The sequence below is a fragment of the Sinocyclocheilus grahami genome, unplaced genomic scaffold (assembly GCF_001515645.1).
Source record: "Sinocyclocheilus grahami isolate Dianchi unplaced genomic scaffold, SAMN03320097.WGS_v1.1 scaffold1730.1, whole genome shotgun sequence".
NCBI lineage: Eukaryota > Metazoa > Chordata > Actinopteri > Cypriniformes > Cyprinidae > Sinocyclocheilus > Sinocyclocheilus grahami.
The window spans coordinates 12,126-28,543 of record NW_015506909.1 but is presented as its reverse complement, the minus strand read 5'-3'; the positions used below and the strand labels follow the sequence as shown (position 1 = coordinate 28,543).

The 16,418-nt window shown below is 40.9% G+C and overlaps 1 protein-coding gene across 3 annotated transcripts in view; it reads left to right on the top strand.

The window, feature by feature from the left end:
- The window catches only part of LOC107572287 (carboxypeptidase M-like), a 52,994-nt gene that overhangs the window by 34,008 nt on the left and 2,568 nt on the right, over positions 1 to 16,418 (top strand). The window contains exon 2 of one of the 3 annotated variants that reach the window (XM_016258711.1): positions 7,204 to 7,346. The exons of 1 other annotated variant lie outside the window; for it this stretch is intronic. In XM_016258711.1, the coding sequence (XP_016114197.1) occupies positions 7,204 to 7,346 (143 nt within the window). Of the gene's footprint in view, positions 1 to 7,203; positions 7,347 to 15,087; positions 15,151 to 16,418 lie in introns of those variants that run through there. One more of the 3 variants, XM_016258708.1, reaches the window with a different exon arrangement.

Here is a 16,418-nt window from a genome sequence, read left to right as displayed (position 1 = left end):
GGGAATATTTAGATCGGGTGGCGTCTGGTTATTTGTTAATCTAGCCACTGTGCTAAATAAAAACCTTGGATTGTTTTGGTTATTTTCTATGAGTTTGTGGATATGCTCGGCCCTGGCAGCTTTTAGAGCCTGTCTATAGCTGGACATACTGTTTTTCCACGCAATTCTAAAAACTTCCAAGTTAGTTTTTCTCCATTTGCGCTCAAGACTATGAGTTTTTTTCTTGAGAGAATGGGTATTACTGTTGTACCATGGCGCAGTACGTTTTTCTCTAACCTTTTTCAATTTGATGGGAGCAACAGCTTCTAATGTATTAGAGAAGATAGTGCCCATGTTGCTAGTCATTTCGTACAGCAGTTGAGATAAATCAGGCAGGTTATTTGTGAATCGGTCTTTGGTGGCTGGAACAATAGTTCTGCCCGGACGATAACGCGGAGCCATATAGTTAATATGAGTAATACGCAGCATGCACGATACAAGGAAATGGTCGGTAACATCATTGCTTTGAGGTACGATATCTATATCAGTATGATCAATTCCATGCGATATAATTAAATGTAGCGTATGATTAAAACGATGAGTGACGTTTTGCTCGACTCCTAAAGAGTTTATTAGGTCGGTAAACGCAAGTCCTAAAGCATCATTTGTATTATCAACGTGAATGTTAAAATCTCCGACAATTAGCGCTTTATCGCTTTAGATTGCTTGGTTTTTGTAACGAAATTGTTAGAATACTTTAATTCGGCAAGGATTAAGGTGTTAAATGGCGAAAAAGTGATTGTTGGAACTGATTTCTATTTTGAATCAATTGCGGGCTTTTTAACTGGTTGTATTGTAACTTGGTGTATTTTTGCACTCTAAAAAAGCGGTTCTTCAGCGGTTCTTTGGAGTGGTTAAGGTGCTATATAGCTCCACTAAAACCTGTAAGCCCCTGTATAGTTCTTTAAAGGTTATTTAACTCTCTCTTAGTCTCTTAGTTTAGTTGGGGAAAGGGTTCAAACAACATTAAAATACAGTCTATTTCTTGAAGATATCATTTGTTTTTGCCCCCGAGGCCCCCATAAGGAAATATTCCAGGGCCCCCACATGAGACCTTTGACCTCAGAAAAAAAGTGATTCAAAACAGCTTGTGCCATTGTAGTAAATTCATAGCAAACATATGAGAGTGGAGTAACATATCTAAAACATATCTTATTTACAGAGACCCAACAATTCCGACCATGAGCAAGCAATTTCGTATTAAAAAGTTTTTTGACCCGGAACTACATTTGACCAGAGCACGTAGCCAAGTTCACTAGAAGGCAAGCCTGCAACCTTTAGCCAAAAAAGCGTAAACGGCTAACTTGAACTCTGCGGCTTTGGTGGTAGGCAAGGAAGGAGATCAGAATCCATTATACGATTAAGTCATTACACTTTTGTCCATCTTTGAAACGGCTCTCGGGCATGCAAGTTCAGCGCCTATCTCTTTGAATGGGGAAACATCCAATTCTCTAAAACTGTCTGCCAAGTTTACGATTAAATGTCATATTTGAAATCACCAATGACGATCACTATCCAGGGCATAGCCCAGAGAGATTAGGACAAATGTGTTTTTTTTTTTAAAGTGACAAGTGTAACTAATTTAAATTTGCACTTACAAATAGCATAAATAATATTATGAGAATATTTTTAAATATAAAATGTAGAACACGGACTCATGAAAACTCAACTCGACACCGATCAGTCTGCGCAGCGCTGCTTCAAGTAGAACAGAAATTATATATTTTTATTGCAATAATAACAAAGAAAATTTTTTTTTAAATACAGTACGTACAAAAAAAACTGAAAATACAGTATGTACAAAACACTGTAAAACACTGGTGCTGATTTGGCGGTATGCAGGGAAAGAAGGAGACCAGAGGACATTGTATGATTGGCTGAGGTGCCTCACGTAGCAACCCAATGAGCCTATCAGTGTGCAGGTCAGGTGTACGTTGTTAGTGCACAAGCTGTCCTCACAGAAAACTCGAGAAAACTGTGTCAGTAGACCATTGGACTTGTCAACCGAAAACCGCCTTCAGAGAAAAGAGAAAAAAATATAATTTTTGAGGTGAGTGTCATATCGCCAACTGTCACAGAAATATACTATTAACATTGAGTTACTTGCCGGGGGGAATTTTTATTGGTATTTTGCAAACGTTGTACCATGTTTTGCATCGTGAATGTTAAGGTTAGAGTCATGCTAACATTAGCTAACTGCAAAGCCTGACCAGCCGTGTTGGCCAATTTAGTTAACGCTAACAATGCACGTATGCGGTCTAGACCGTACTATACATGCAATTATTTACAGAGACCCAACAATTCTGACCACGAGCAAGCACTTCCTATTAAAATGTGTTTTTAACCAGGAACTACATTTGACCAGAGCACGTACAACACGCCTATGAGTGTGCAGGTCAGGTGTTCGCTGTTAGTGCGCGAGCTGTCCTGGCAGAAAGCTCGAGAAATCTGCGTCATTGGACCGTTGGACTCGTCGACCAGATGAAAATGTTCAAAAAGAACTGATTCACACTGAAAACATTTCAATAAGTTGTATATTTGAAAATCAACAAACAACAAATACAATTAGCAGCTATATGCACTTTTTTTTAGCATAAACATTAAATTAACATTAACATGAAGCCCTAATAATAATAGTAATAATAATAATAAATCACTATATAATAATATATACACACACAAAATATATATATATATATATATATATATATATATATATACACATACACACACACACACATACATACATACATGTGTGTGTGTGTATACATGTATGGCGATAATAGTATTGAGCCACTCAATTACCGCAAGGGAAATTCCCTCACCGTGACAGCCCTGTTCGAGCGGCGTTATGTTGTCAGTGAGAAGCTGCAGCCGTGGAGGATGATGTTTGGTGTGCTGGTGTTCTGACAAATAATGCTACCTATCAGATTATGCTACCAACAAATCGTCAGAACACCGGCAGAACAACAACAATGTGCTACATATTCTTTTCCCCTCATTTGTTCCAATTGACGGAAAACTTTCATCCTCGAGTAGTATTATGTATATCATACTGCACCACATTAATATATTTCTGATAATTTCTTTAAGCTAACCCGACCTTATAGTTTGACGGGTTGCCATAAGGAACTTGTTTCTGTAGGTCTACGTAAATGATATGAAGATAGTTGTACTTCAATGAAACTGTCAAATGCTCACGAAGTGACTCTCAGAGGGAGTCAGAGCAGTTTGTGCCATTTACATACACGGAGACCCGCAGATCATGCTGGATTCATATTTGAATAGGATTTTGTGGCTTAATATTTACAGATACTTGTCCATATCACGACTCTATTTAAGTGTCCTGACCTACTTTTGATTGAGTCGTCCAAACTTTGACAAATTCCGTGACATTCCGCGTCATACAGTCAAATTCCATTTATATGACTGGATTCCGCGAGCGTTTTCCGTATCGTGGAAATCATAGATAATGTTTTGCAACTTCAGTGTAATAGTTAGTGGACTGGGATCTATTGCAACTTAAGCAACGTCTGCTGCTGCCTTACCTTTGAGAGACAACTGATGCGCGATCACTGAAGCAGCTCCAGTTAGCAAGCGCTTTCGATATATCGTGCAGCCCTAACTGCCGTCGTGTTCTACTCGCCGTTTCTGGATGAGGGTAAGGAAGAGACTGTTGGCAGCGAGTTATGTTTTCCCCAGAATGCCGTGCTTTCTATTCACGTATTACAGCAGGTGTGTGTGACGTCATTCAAGTATGTCGCTGGGCTTGTTTGAGATGAGCAGAATCGATCACCGCGAGATGCATGCCGGTTAGAAAAGTGTCCGACTTACCTCCGACTTGCTCTGATGTCGTGCCGACGTGTGCAAAAAAAGACTCGCGACGGCGAGGCGGCTGTGTCGGATTGTGCAGTCGAGCAGCATGATGGGAAAGGACTGACTGACATCACAGCTTAATGCTCATTGGTTCGGACACCTGTGATGCAGCGGTTCTCTTCTAAACTAAAAAAAAAAATTGTTTTATCTGATTTCATGTGATTACGTATTTAAATTATGCACGAATGTTCCCAAACACTACGACAGTGTGATCTCTGCGTGAGATGACGTGATTGTCGTCATATTTCTATACAAATGTAAAATACATGTTTGTATTACAGTCAAAATGGATGATAAATACACCTTTGGTATGGAATGAAACGGCCAACACTTTAAGTGTCTTGTTCATCATATTGATTTTCATATAAAAAGCAACAGAACTGAAATTGTATCACGTTTATTGGCAACACAGCACGCGAGTGAGAATAACGCCGTATCCGCCTTTGATCAGAACGGTCCGTCTTGACTGCGCTTATTTCACTCCTCCCCTCACTGCAGCCGCCTATTCTCACCCACATTTCAGGCGAGGCGCATCTCAAACAAGCCTACCGTCACGTGTATGTTCCCGTTTTCCTTATTTGGTCCTTCCAGTTCCTCTTCACATTATTAGCATCACCTGTTCCTCGTTATTAGTTATCCCCATCTAGACTGGTGCCGGTATTCGGTAATGCGATATATCACGGTAACAAATATGCACGATATGGTTATCGTGGGCACTTCTAAATACCGTGAATAATTCTATATGACAAATTATGTGGAATTTTGAATGCATTTTAAGAATACTTTTTCCCATCAACTGGTCAAAATGCACAACACCGCTGTGTGGAATGCAACATGCCCTAGATGTGGTTTGAAAGCGTTTTGATTCTTTATTGTACGGTCGCACTTCACATTAGGGCTTTGTTAGTTAACAATAGTCAATTCATTAGTTAACAAACTGCCAATGAAGAAATCTTCGGAACGTTCATTAATCTTCGGTAATGACAATATTTAATAACACGTTGTTGAAATGGAAAGTTGCAACTGTGTTATTGAATGAGCTAACGTGAACAAAGACTTGTATTTTTTTTTAACAAAGAGTAATAAGTTCTGTGGCAAATGTAGCTATTGAGGCGAGGCGCATCTCAAACAAGCCTACCGTCACGTGTATGTTCCCGTTTTCCTTATTTGGTCCTTCCAGTTCCTCTTCACATTATTAGCATCACCTGTTCCTCGTTATTAGTTATCCCCATCTAGACTGGTGCCGGTATTCGGTAATGCGATATATCACGGTAACAAATATGCACGATTTGCATCGTGGGCACTTCTAAATACCGTGAATAATTCTATATGACAAATTATGTGGAATTTTGAATGCATTTTAAGAATACTTTTTCCCATCAACTGGTCAAAATGCACAACACCGCTGTGTGGAATACAACATGCCCTAGATGTGGTTTGAAAGCGTTTTGATTCTTTATTGTACGGTCGCACTTCACATTAGGGCTTTGTTAGTTAACAATAGTCAATTCATTAGTTAACAAACTGCCAATGAAGAAATCTTCGGAACGTTCATTAATCTTCGGTAATGACAATATTTAATAACACGTTGTTGAAATGGAAAGTTGCAACTGTGTTATTGAATGAGCTAACGTGAACAAAGACTTGTATTTTTTTTTAACAAAGAGTAATAAGTTCTGTGGCAAATGTAGCTATTGCTCGTTGTGAATGTGAATGCATTAACTAAGGTTAACTAATGAGGTCTTATTGTAAAGTGATACCTATCGGTCGTCTTTTGCACTTTAATGCGTGTAAAACGTTTAACTTTATACATTTGTCTGTATTGCATTGAAACGTTCAGTCATTTGTGTTATAAGAAAAAAGTTATTGAACCCGTTATACTGTGTGACGACAGCACTTTTGGTCAAACTAAATGTCAGTATCATGATAATACCGCATACCGTGATAAAAGCATGAGCAATTAATCGCAACATGAGAATTTGATACCGGCATATCCCCATCCCCCATCACCTGTCTGCCCCTCGTTATCTACCCTATTTAGTCGTAGCCCGTTCAGTTCTCCCTTGTCTGGAATTGTATGTTTGGGATGTGATTCCCTGAAATAGATAATTTAACTGACGAATCCAGTCGGAGTTATATTACAAATGGTCTTTGATCTTTCGAGCTCTATCGTTGTACTCGGCAGGTGTTGCGGTGCTTGGGTACAAAAGACGTGAAATAAAAAGCACCCTTCCACAAAAAAACAGTCTCTCACACGGCTCCGGGGGGTGAACAAAGGCCTCCTGTAGCAAATCGATACGTTTTTGTAGGAAAAATATCCATCTTCAAAACGTAATAATCACTTTAATGTAGCTTGCGCCAACAGTTGTAAACGGAAGCTAGATTCCGGGGGAATGACGCACGAGGTCAGCGTCGCGCATGATCCATCAAAAGAAGCAAAGTTTCCTTACTTTAGCAAAGGAAAACCAGTCTCCTTGGTTTATATCGAAATCCTCCGACATTGTTCTTTACAAATCCTCGTTTTGTACTTGTAATTAGTGACCGTTGTGCGTGACCTCGTGCGTCGTTCCCCCGGGAATCTAGCTTCCGTTTACAACAGTGAGCGCAAGCTAGATTCAAGTGATGATTACGTTTTGAAGATGTATCTTTTTCCTACAAAACCTTATCGATTCGCTACAGGAGGCCTTTGTTCCCCCCCCGGAGCAGTGTTTGTGGAAGGGTGCTTTTTATTTCAGGTCTTTTGAACCGAAGCACCGCAACACCCGCCGAGTACAAAGATAGAGCTCGAACGATCAAAGACCATTTGTAATATAACTCTGACTGGATTCGTCCGAAAGAAGAAAGTCATATACACCTAGGATGCATCGGGGGTGAGTAAAACGCAGCCTAATTGTCATTTTTGGCCGAACTAACCCTTTAAGGAGACGGCAGCCCTAATAAACCTGCTGCTGTCGGTCATTGCTGTCCGTTTATACAGCGAAGACTATCCAGTGTTTATTTCACGGCTATTGTAGTTCAATGTAAGGGGAAAAAATTAAGTACCGTTAATTTCATTTATGTCTTATGGCTTTGTGCTATTGCTTGTCATTTATTTATTTGTTCTTATTGTGCGATTTAGGATCGACTTGGATTGATTTGAAAAATAAATTCAATTCGGAGTCCAAGCGCACCCCATTCTTGGGTGGGGAGGGGGCAATCGTATGACAGTTCAAATATATTTAACGCGTAAAGTTTGCCTTTCAAATAAATATGACAAAATGGTTCATTCTGTCATCCTCTCTCCCCCAGGGCCATGCTCAGACCAGCACTTCTGACACCCCCCCAACACCCAAGATGATGCTACAAGGCTGTAGCGAGGGTCATCCCATGCAGTACGAGCACATTGTGCTCATGTCGGACGGCCAGTTAATCACCCGGGAGAGCGAGGACATGTCAGTGGCACTGGGCCTCCTCCTGTTTATATATTTAGCGTTTGGAATTCAGTATCCTAAAAGGACTGAAGAAGACCCTGACCTTTTCGGAGCGTGTCGTTTTGAAATGGAAGAATGCAGATCGACTTCCCGTTACTGTAAAAAGGGCGTACAACTCGATTTGCGTCTAGACCTTAGGGGTTAGGGGTGTGCGAAATATATGGTCCGCGATAATATCGTAATTGTCGTCGTAACGACGTGCAATTTGACATTGTGGAGTGTTTAGCAAAAACCAAACCAAACACCTACGGAGTGCACGCATACATTACGCGATGAAGTCACGTCAGTGCACGTGCGCATTTAGAGTGTTCTTTTGCTGCAGGATTCAGTCTATTAAAATGCATTAAGAAAGATGACACAAGTCAAGATATGGGGGCCGAAAATGTATCATTTCATATAGTTAAAATCAGACGAAGAGTGCCGTTTTTTCGTGAAAAATAAGCACAATTACAAATGCGATACTGACGTTATACAAGAGTTCAACGAACAATAAGTGAAGAGACTCATGTTTTAGACACTAGATTGCCCATTTTTTGCTCCATTTCGCCAACCGAAAATCATTCCAAATAGTCACCACAGAACAGTTGTGCGTCTCTGAGCAATGACTAGGTTTCGTTCCGAACGAATCGACCATTTAAAGGATCGGGTTCTGCTGGCGGTTTTAACTTGACATTTTTAAGTATCTTCATTTTGAAAATAATTTGAAACAGCAGTATTCAGTGTTTTGTGTGTAAAATATCAAAACGTTATGCATTTGTAACTGCAGGTTAGAGCACTCCATGTCCCTCGGCTGAATGAAATGGTGCGTAAATACATGTAAATGCCACTTCAGATGGAACTTGTGCAAAGATGAATTGTATCGAAACTGGTTTCATTTGTTTGGGAATAGGCTAAATGTCCACACATAACGAAAAACCGCAGCCGTCCACGGTAGACTCGGCAAAATATGGTCTAATTATGGTTATCGAAAATATCCCCAAAAATAGAGAGATGATTTTTGTTCAGTATCGCACACCCCTACTTGGGGGTCAACGTTCTCGCTTTCTGGGCCTCTTCCAGTTCTATCTATTGTTTTTGAAATCTGGAAGGACTTACAGAAACATTCAAGGGGTCATACGATGCAATTGCAATTTTTCCTTTTCTCTTTGGAGTGTTACGAGCTCTCGGTGCATAAAGAAGGTGTAAAGTTGCAAAGACTAAAGTCTCAAATCCAAAGAGATATTCTTTGTAAAAGTTTTCTTTGTAGAGTCAACCACGCCTACCTAAAACGGCTCGTTCTAACACGCCCCCCCACACGTCTACGTCACGATGTGGGAAGATTTGCCCAAACGTTCATGCAAAGAAAGGCGGCGTAACTTTTATTCTCGCTGTAGTATTGTCGTTGCCGCCGCCATGTCGTGAAGGCGCGGCGCGTTTCGTTTCGTTTGGTCGTGAAAGCGAAACTACTTTGTTTGGCCTTCCAAAAGAGGAAGTCCAGCCCGGGGTCATCACATGCGGTGGCCGCAAGCCGCCTCCGTCGAATTCGCCGGCCGCGCAGTTCTCAAGCCCACCCGCCTCTGCTCACTGTAGCCCGCCGTGTGTGACGCCGTTTGGTCGTGAAAGCGAAACTACTTTGTTTTGCCTTCCAAAAGAGGACACGACTAGAAATCAGTGGTTAAGTCGTATTTACGACACTGTTCCAGAACACTTGAACCCTAATATTGAGACGTGGGCAGCGCATTTTATGGAGGACCGTTTCCCGATCCTGGTAGAGTAGACTACAATGTTCCGACTCGCAGACCGCAAGTAGGTTTTTTTTCCTATCGAAAGAATTTGCCACCGACGATTCAAATGTGACTTTTTTGGGCAGCGTAGAGTAAGTAGCACTTGTCCGATCACAAATGCAGACACGGTTTTACGCAACGCGTAAAAAGACGGTACAAGTCATTATGATCCGTAACGATGTCCCCACTGGATGCAACGAATGCCTCGTTTATAATGGGTTTGAATGTTTTGGTTTGGTCGCTCCGGCCAATCAGAGCACACCTGGCTTTTCAGACCGATGAGCTTGACATTATTGTTTTACAAAGTATGTGGAAAAGAATATGACATTATTTGAAGTAACATTTCAGTACACCAAATACTGTTCTTTTTAGCAGGATCATATGACCCCTTTAATGCGCCGTCGACCGTAAAAGATACTGCAGGACTTGAGTGTACAACTCGATTTGTGTTTGTGTATTAGCAATCTTCAGTAATCCGACTCATTTTTAATGTAACCTAATGTGAAAAATGTCGTTGGCCAAAAAGACACCCGATTACGGGGCTAGAGTAAATGTATTGAAAGTTTGGCTATTTGTCGTGGCGTTATTTTGTGTATAAATGGGGAGTATATCGTGTAAGAATGTATACGTATATGAAACTAAAAGACTTTGGAAATGTATTTTGTTTCTCGGTAAGCATTTCGTATAGGATTGGTAAGAAACGATTAGTTGTCATTTAGAAGCATATTGGCTCATCTACGGTAGTAACGTATGGCACCTCTAACGGTTCTGTATAACACAATTGGACAAAGGTGCTATATAGCGCCTGTAAAACTAGCTGCTAAATAGCAGTAAAAGTGGTTCCCCTATGATTACGAGCCAAAGAACCGCTTTTAGTGCTAAATAGCACCATATATTTTTTTTTAAGAGCATGGAACACGGGTTCCCAAAAATAGTAAGCAGCTCAACAGTCAACGTATATGAAACTAAAAGACTTTGGAAATGTATTTTGTTTCTCGGTAAGCATTTCGTATAGGATTGGTAAGAAACGATTAGTTGTCATTTAGAAGCATATTGGCTCATCTACGGTAGTAACGTATGGCACCTCTAACGGTTCTGTATAACACAATTGGACAAAGGTGCTATATAGCGCCTGTAAAACTAGCTGCTAAATAGCAGTAAAAGTGGTTCCCCTATGATTAAGAGCCAAAGAACCGCTTTTAGTGCTAAATAGCACCATATATTTTTTTTAAGAGCATGGAACACGGGTTCCCAAAAATAGTAAGCAGCTCAACAGTCGATAATATTACCAACACTGATAATAAATGGGCATATTAGAATGATTTCTAAAGGATCACGTGACACCGAAGACTGGAGTAACGATGCAGAAAATTCAGTGCCGCTGCGTCACAGAAAAAAGAAGTCTATTTGAAAGTCTCGATAAGACTGGAAAGCAATATTGGAAATGGCAAGAATATTTGACAATATTACTGTTGGTCTGTATTTGTGATCACATAAATACAGCCTCGATGAGCATAAGAGACTCTGTATATATATTTATTATATAATAGGCCCGTGTGTGTGTGTCCCTTATTGTCCTTTTGCAAAGTTGGCAACCCTACGCGTGGTTGTTTTTGGCAGTCATTAGGAATACTGTTTGTAGATGTAGTAGGCAAATATGTAGTCCAAATGCACTGACAATCGAAACCTGAGGAACGGTAATAAAAGTAGGGCCGGACAATAATTCAATATCGATATGTATGGCTATATCATTGTTTTCAATAACGGCGATGTGATCTGTAAACACATTTCCGATATACGTTACCAGTGTTTCCCATCCATTGATTGATGTATTTGTGGCATTTGACTTTGTTGCATAAACACGAGCGCCGTAGTAGGCAAATATGTAGTCCAAATGCACTGACAATCGAAACCTGAGGAACGGTAATAAAAGTAGGGCCGGACAATAATTCAATATCGATATGTATGGCTATATCATTGTTTTCAATAACAGCGATGTGATCTGTAAACACATTTCCGATATACGTTACCAGTGTTTCCCATCCATTGATTGATGTATTTGTGGCATTTGACTTTGTTGCATAAACACGAGCGCCGCACGTTTCAAAATCAAAACGCGTCGCGGGTGTTTTATATGAATGCATGTCTGAAGGGAACCGACTGTCTTCAGAATAGTTTAGATGGCATTTCTATCCGATAAAGTAGCGTTCACGAGCGGAGCCGCTTTGTTCACGGCCGTTACCGGAGAAAGCGCTAGTTCCACCGCTCACAGCGCCTCCTGCTGGCAGACAAGCAGTTTGCATTTTCAAGAATAAAGCCATTTCCAGCAACACGCTTTTGTTTTCTGAAGCAACTCGGAGCACGTGTCGTACTCGTTTCAATCTATGAGAATAATCAGCCTCTACACTACCGGTCAAAGGTTTTTGAAGTGCAAGATTTGTCACGTTTCTTAAAGAATCGTCTCGCGCTCGCCAAGCCTGCATTGATTTGATCCAAAATGCACCAAAAGCAGTAACATTTTGAACTCTTTTTACTATTTAAAAGAAGCGCTTTCTATCTGAATGGATTTGAAAATGTAATGGATTCACGTGATCAAAGCTGAATTTTCAGCATCATTACTCTGTGTCCGTACTTTAGTGTCATGTGATCCTTCAGCAATCTTTGGAATATGCCGATCTGCCGATGATCGATATTTAAAACAGTCGAGTAGGTTTTTTCTGGATTCTTTGATGAATAGAAATATCCAAAGATCAGCATTTATCCGAAATCAAAAGCTTCTGTAACACGATACACCATACCGTTCAAAAGCTCTTTTGAAAATGCATGCGACGGAAATGATTTCTTTCATTTAGCGAGGACGTTTGAAACGGATCAAAAGTGACGATAAAGACATTGATAATGTTACAAAAGATTTCTATTTCAGAGAAATGCCGTTCTCCTGAACTCTCCATTCATCAAAGAAACCAGAAAAAAAAAAATGCTACTCTGCCGTTTCCGACACGACGATGAGAAATGTTTTTTGAGCGGCAAATCAGAAGATTAAAATGATTTCTGAAGGATGGCGTGACTGGAGTAACGATGCTAAAGCTTGTTGTGGATTTTTCTTGGGTGCGGCCAATGAAGTGGAGGAGCAGAGTTCCAGATGTCAAAATAAGACTTTATTTAACAAAGAAACAAAGCCGGGAAGACAGTCACATCATTCCAAAGTCTTTTGTTTCGTCAGCTCATGTTATATACACCTTGTTCTCTCCAAATTTGGTCATTTTCTGTTTTTTTTGTTCCGGTTACTTTTTATTGGCTATAGATACCTGATTTGCCACAATTGTTTCCAACTCGGTTGGTAGTGTGGTCATACTAGATGCGTGTCAAATTTATCTACTTGCTTTTGTTTTGCCACCTTCCATTGGTTGGTAGTGTGGTCATACTAGATGTGTGTCAAATTTATCTACTTGCTTTTGTTTTGCCACCTTCCATTGGTTGGTAATGTGGTCATACGAGATGTGTGCGCGTCACATCCATCCATCTGTTCCTGATAATATTAGATTATTTCATGTTTACGTCGGCGGTCTACTGAAAGGTCCATTGTCTAATGAAAGAAAAGACCATTATACGTGTTGTTACATTATTTCAAGTTCACAGGTGTACTTTGTAATGAAAGGTTCACTGTCTAATGAAAAGACTATTATTCGTTCTATGACATCCAGGGTTAACATAATTCAGCATATTAACTTATATATTGATTACTTTCATTTTCACATAATACTTCAATAAAATTACACAACAAGCTCTGCTTTGAAATCACAGGAAGAAATTATATTTTCAAATGGAAAACAGTCATTTTAAATAGTAAAAAGAGTTCCAAACGGTACCGTTTTTGCTGTACTTGGTTCAAATAAATGCAGGCTTGGTGAACGGAAGACAATTCTTGAAAAAACATCAACAAAATCTTGGCGTTCAAAAACTTTTGACCGGTACGTCAGCCTATAGTTTGAAGTAAAAAAACATTTGTATGAATATTAATAAGGCGAGTCGGAGATGTATCTGACAGCGATTTGACATTTCTCGTTTGTATGAAGGCTAAATGCCAAGTAAAGGTGAACTTGATTGGTTAAAGCAACGGTGTCACTGCCATCGACTGAAGCTAACAGACGCCTGCACTGTGAATCGTGAAGGCCTCGAGGCAGATTTGTTTGAGGCCGGCAACGCGATTGCTGAAATATGATTGGATAAAAGCTGTAATCTATACAGAGTGCTGGAAGCAGCGCAACCGAGAGAAAAGCTCTGAACTGAAGAGAATAGACTGTTGGAAAGAATCGAATACACATTGATGGAAAAATGTATTCAAAGTAAATGAGTGATTCTGATCGTGTTTAGGCCGGCAGAGAAGGCTTTGCTGGCCCACCACTGCATTTGAGATATATATATATATATATATACACACACATACACGCACACGCACGCAAACAAACATTCAATGAATGGAAAACATTGTTAACATTAATAAAGTATTTAGAATTAATGTACAATACAAACGGTTATGTACAAAAAGCAGCAAATGATTAAGGAAACGTGGGTATGACAGCTCGTTGACGTGCGTTTGGACTGCTCTCGGCACTCTTGTTGTCGGGGCTTTAGAAAGTTCTCTCGGTAGTTTTCTTTCCAAGCGTTTAGAAATGTGTAGCCCGGTGCCACTGTCTCTTGAAATGTCTCGATGGGAAACGTCCACTTTTCCATCCCTAGCCTTTACAGAAATATGACACTTGAAAAACAGTTTAGGGCTACAATTCTTTTCTCTTTTCAAAGAAAACAATGCGTCCTTTGAACAGTGACGCCACCTCGAGCCATCGATGTGGCGATATCGATTTGTAATGAATGAGAAAGAATTCCAAGCGCCACAAAACCGCTCGTCCCCTTAAAAACAGGATTTTGTACCACTGAAAATACAAGGACGTATCGGTAACTATCAAATATATGATGTAAAGGACGTCAAAAAACAAAAGGGCAAATAAATATGAGAAAATATCGAACGAAAGCAGCGGTCCCCTGGAGTCGTGTCACTGGCGTCACCGTAGAACAAGAGTCATTGATTTGGAAAGAAAAATCCCAGCGATGACATCACTCGACTTCCTTGCTCCCATTTCCTGAAGATCAATGAAAAAAGGCCCACGTCAAGTCCACCGTCTCTTTTGGGTTATGGGAAATGTACGGCGCGTCTGAACGTCCCGCCCCTCAAGCTCAGAATGCGCTTGGGTTGGATTGTAAACAATAGCGATGGGAAGTTGGGATCATTTGACTGACTCGGACCTTTGAGTCTCGTTCAGCAAAAGGAAGGAATGGTCTTTCCGAGTCGTTTCGTTCATTTGAGCAAAATACAAGGCAAACGTTAGGCGTGGCTTCCCCGACACGTCTACTAACGCAAAGGTCGATCACGCTACAAACGATACAAAAGTACTCTACGAATTCTTCGTTTACCCTGGTCTCGAGTCTACGATTAGCTCACCTCACCTCTTATCTGACAAGCGTTTGGGTTTTCCCCCGAGTTGATCTCTCGAGTCTTTGGAATGGTTTGTTCTTTTGTCACGTGACAGCATTGGATAGAGAAATGAGTGAATTGACAAGCTTGCTTAGAAACGGCTGGATAGTTACGATCATCATCATCATCATTTACTCTTACGGTTAAGTGATGTGTTTCTGGTCTCAGATGGTAGCTTTTGACAGTTTGTAAATGTGTGAATTTGTGCCACGATGGTTCTTTTCCATAACACTGAATGTCGTAACAGAGTTGATGACATTATTAGGAAGTCTCTTTCCGGCTCAGACCGCATAGGGTAAAGCTTAAGGGTCCGTTGCGTGACGAAGGAACGACTGGGAAAAAGCCGAAGACTCGGAACGGGTGAACTACTCGACTCATTCTGGTAGAGAACCTACGGGATGTTGCGCGTGCGCGACAGAATATGAACGAAGAGGATCCCGCAGAACCTGCGCAAACAGTGTCCTTAATGGTATGTTTGTTTGTTGGCGCCGTCCCATACTCGTAGATATCTAATATTAGCTTTGAATGGACGGTCTGATTCAGATTCAAGCTTTAATACAGCACGGCAAGCGTACTCGCATCCACGTGTGACGCTTCTTTGTAGCGGAGTGAAAAGAAGCGTCTAAACGGAACGGTTTGTTGGAGCCGAGAGAGATACGCAGAGCAGGGCGACGCGAGGAATGGGATTGAGAAGCGCCGCTCGAGAACATTGGTTTTGAAACTTGTGAATCCATTCTAATCGTTCGAAGACGGAATGGCGATTGGTACGCGCACCTCTAGTTTTCTCTTCCTCTTTTGTAAAGCGGCGCAGCGTGGCCTCGTCCCCTTTGCTGCGTGTTCCCCGGGGGTGGGGTTTATCCGGGATATCGAAAAGGCTGGAGAGGATTCGTGTTTGGCTAGTCATTGGACACGAGCGGGATCATTTCTGGAGGGGGCTAATAATACGGACCCTGGCGTGCGAGTCGGGTCCGTATGTATATAAACAAAGATGACGACATTGAAGAGCAGGCTTTAATGGGAGGGGCTGAACAAATATATATCGATAGATAGATAGGGTAAACGTACCCATTAAGCACACTTCTGTATTTGAGGTCAGATTAGAAAAAGAAAGATGATGGTACTTGATACGTTTGTCATTACACGGCTCCTGTAATGTCAAGTATATGGGTCTCTGTGTGTTCACGCTGTCTAGTGGCCATTTTGAAAGCCGTGTGAAAAGTGTCCCCAAAAGAGGAGCCCTTGAAATGTGCATTATTTAGATGTGATGGTAAGGTGAGCTGAAAGGGTGCGGTACTTGGGGGGGAAAAAAAAAATGACACGGCGTGACTTGAATCCGAAAAAGTATGTCTATGCGAATGGTTCACAAACAGAAAGGGACTGTGTTGTCGACGGAATCTGTCAACTGAAGTGTGCAGCGGAAAAACGGTGTAGCGTATGTTGACATCCATTGAATGAGAGGCTTGACAACGAGGCTAGTTTCTGTGTATGAGGTGACACTTGGTTATGAATGTCCAAGTGATGAAAAGAAACATGATGGGAGCAGGGGTGTGCTTAAACGGTACAAAAATGTGAGCATGGAATGATGTGTAGGTTAATTGCAATGCTTGTAACAAGCATCTGTAGTGAAAGTGAGATGTGGTGCAGTAAAAATGGGTCGATTTTGGTGAGCTTAACAGTAGGTACGTTTACCCGTGGAAAAAGCTTAGTGGTTTTATCCAGGGGCCCCAAGTGTAATTA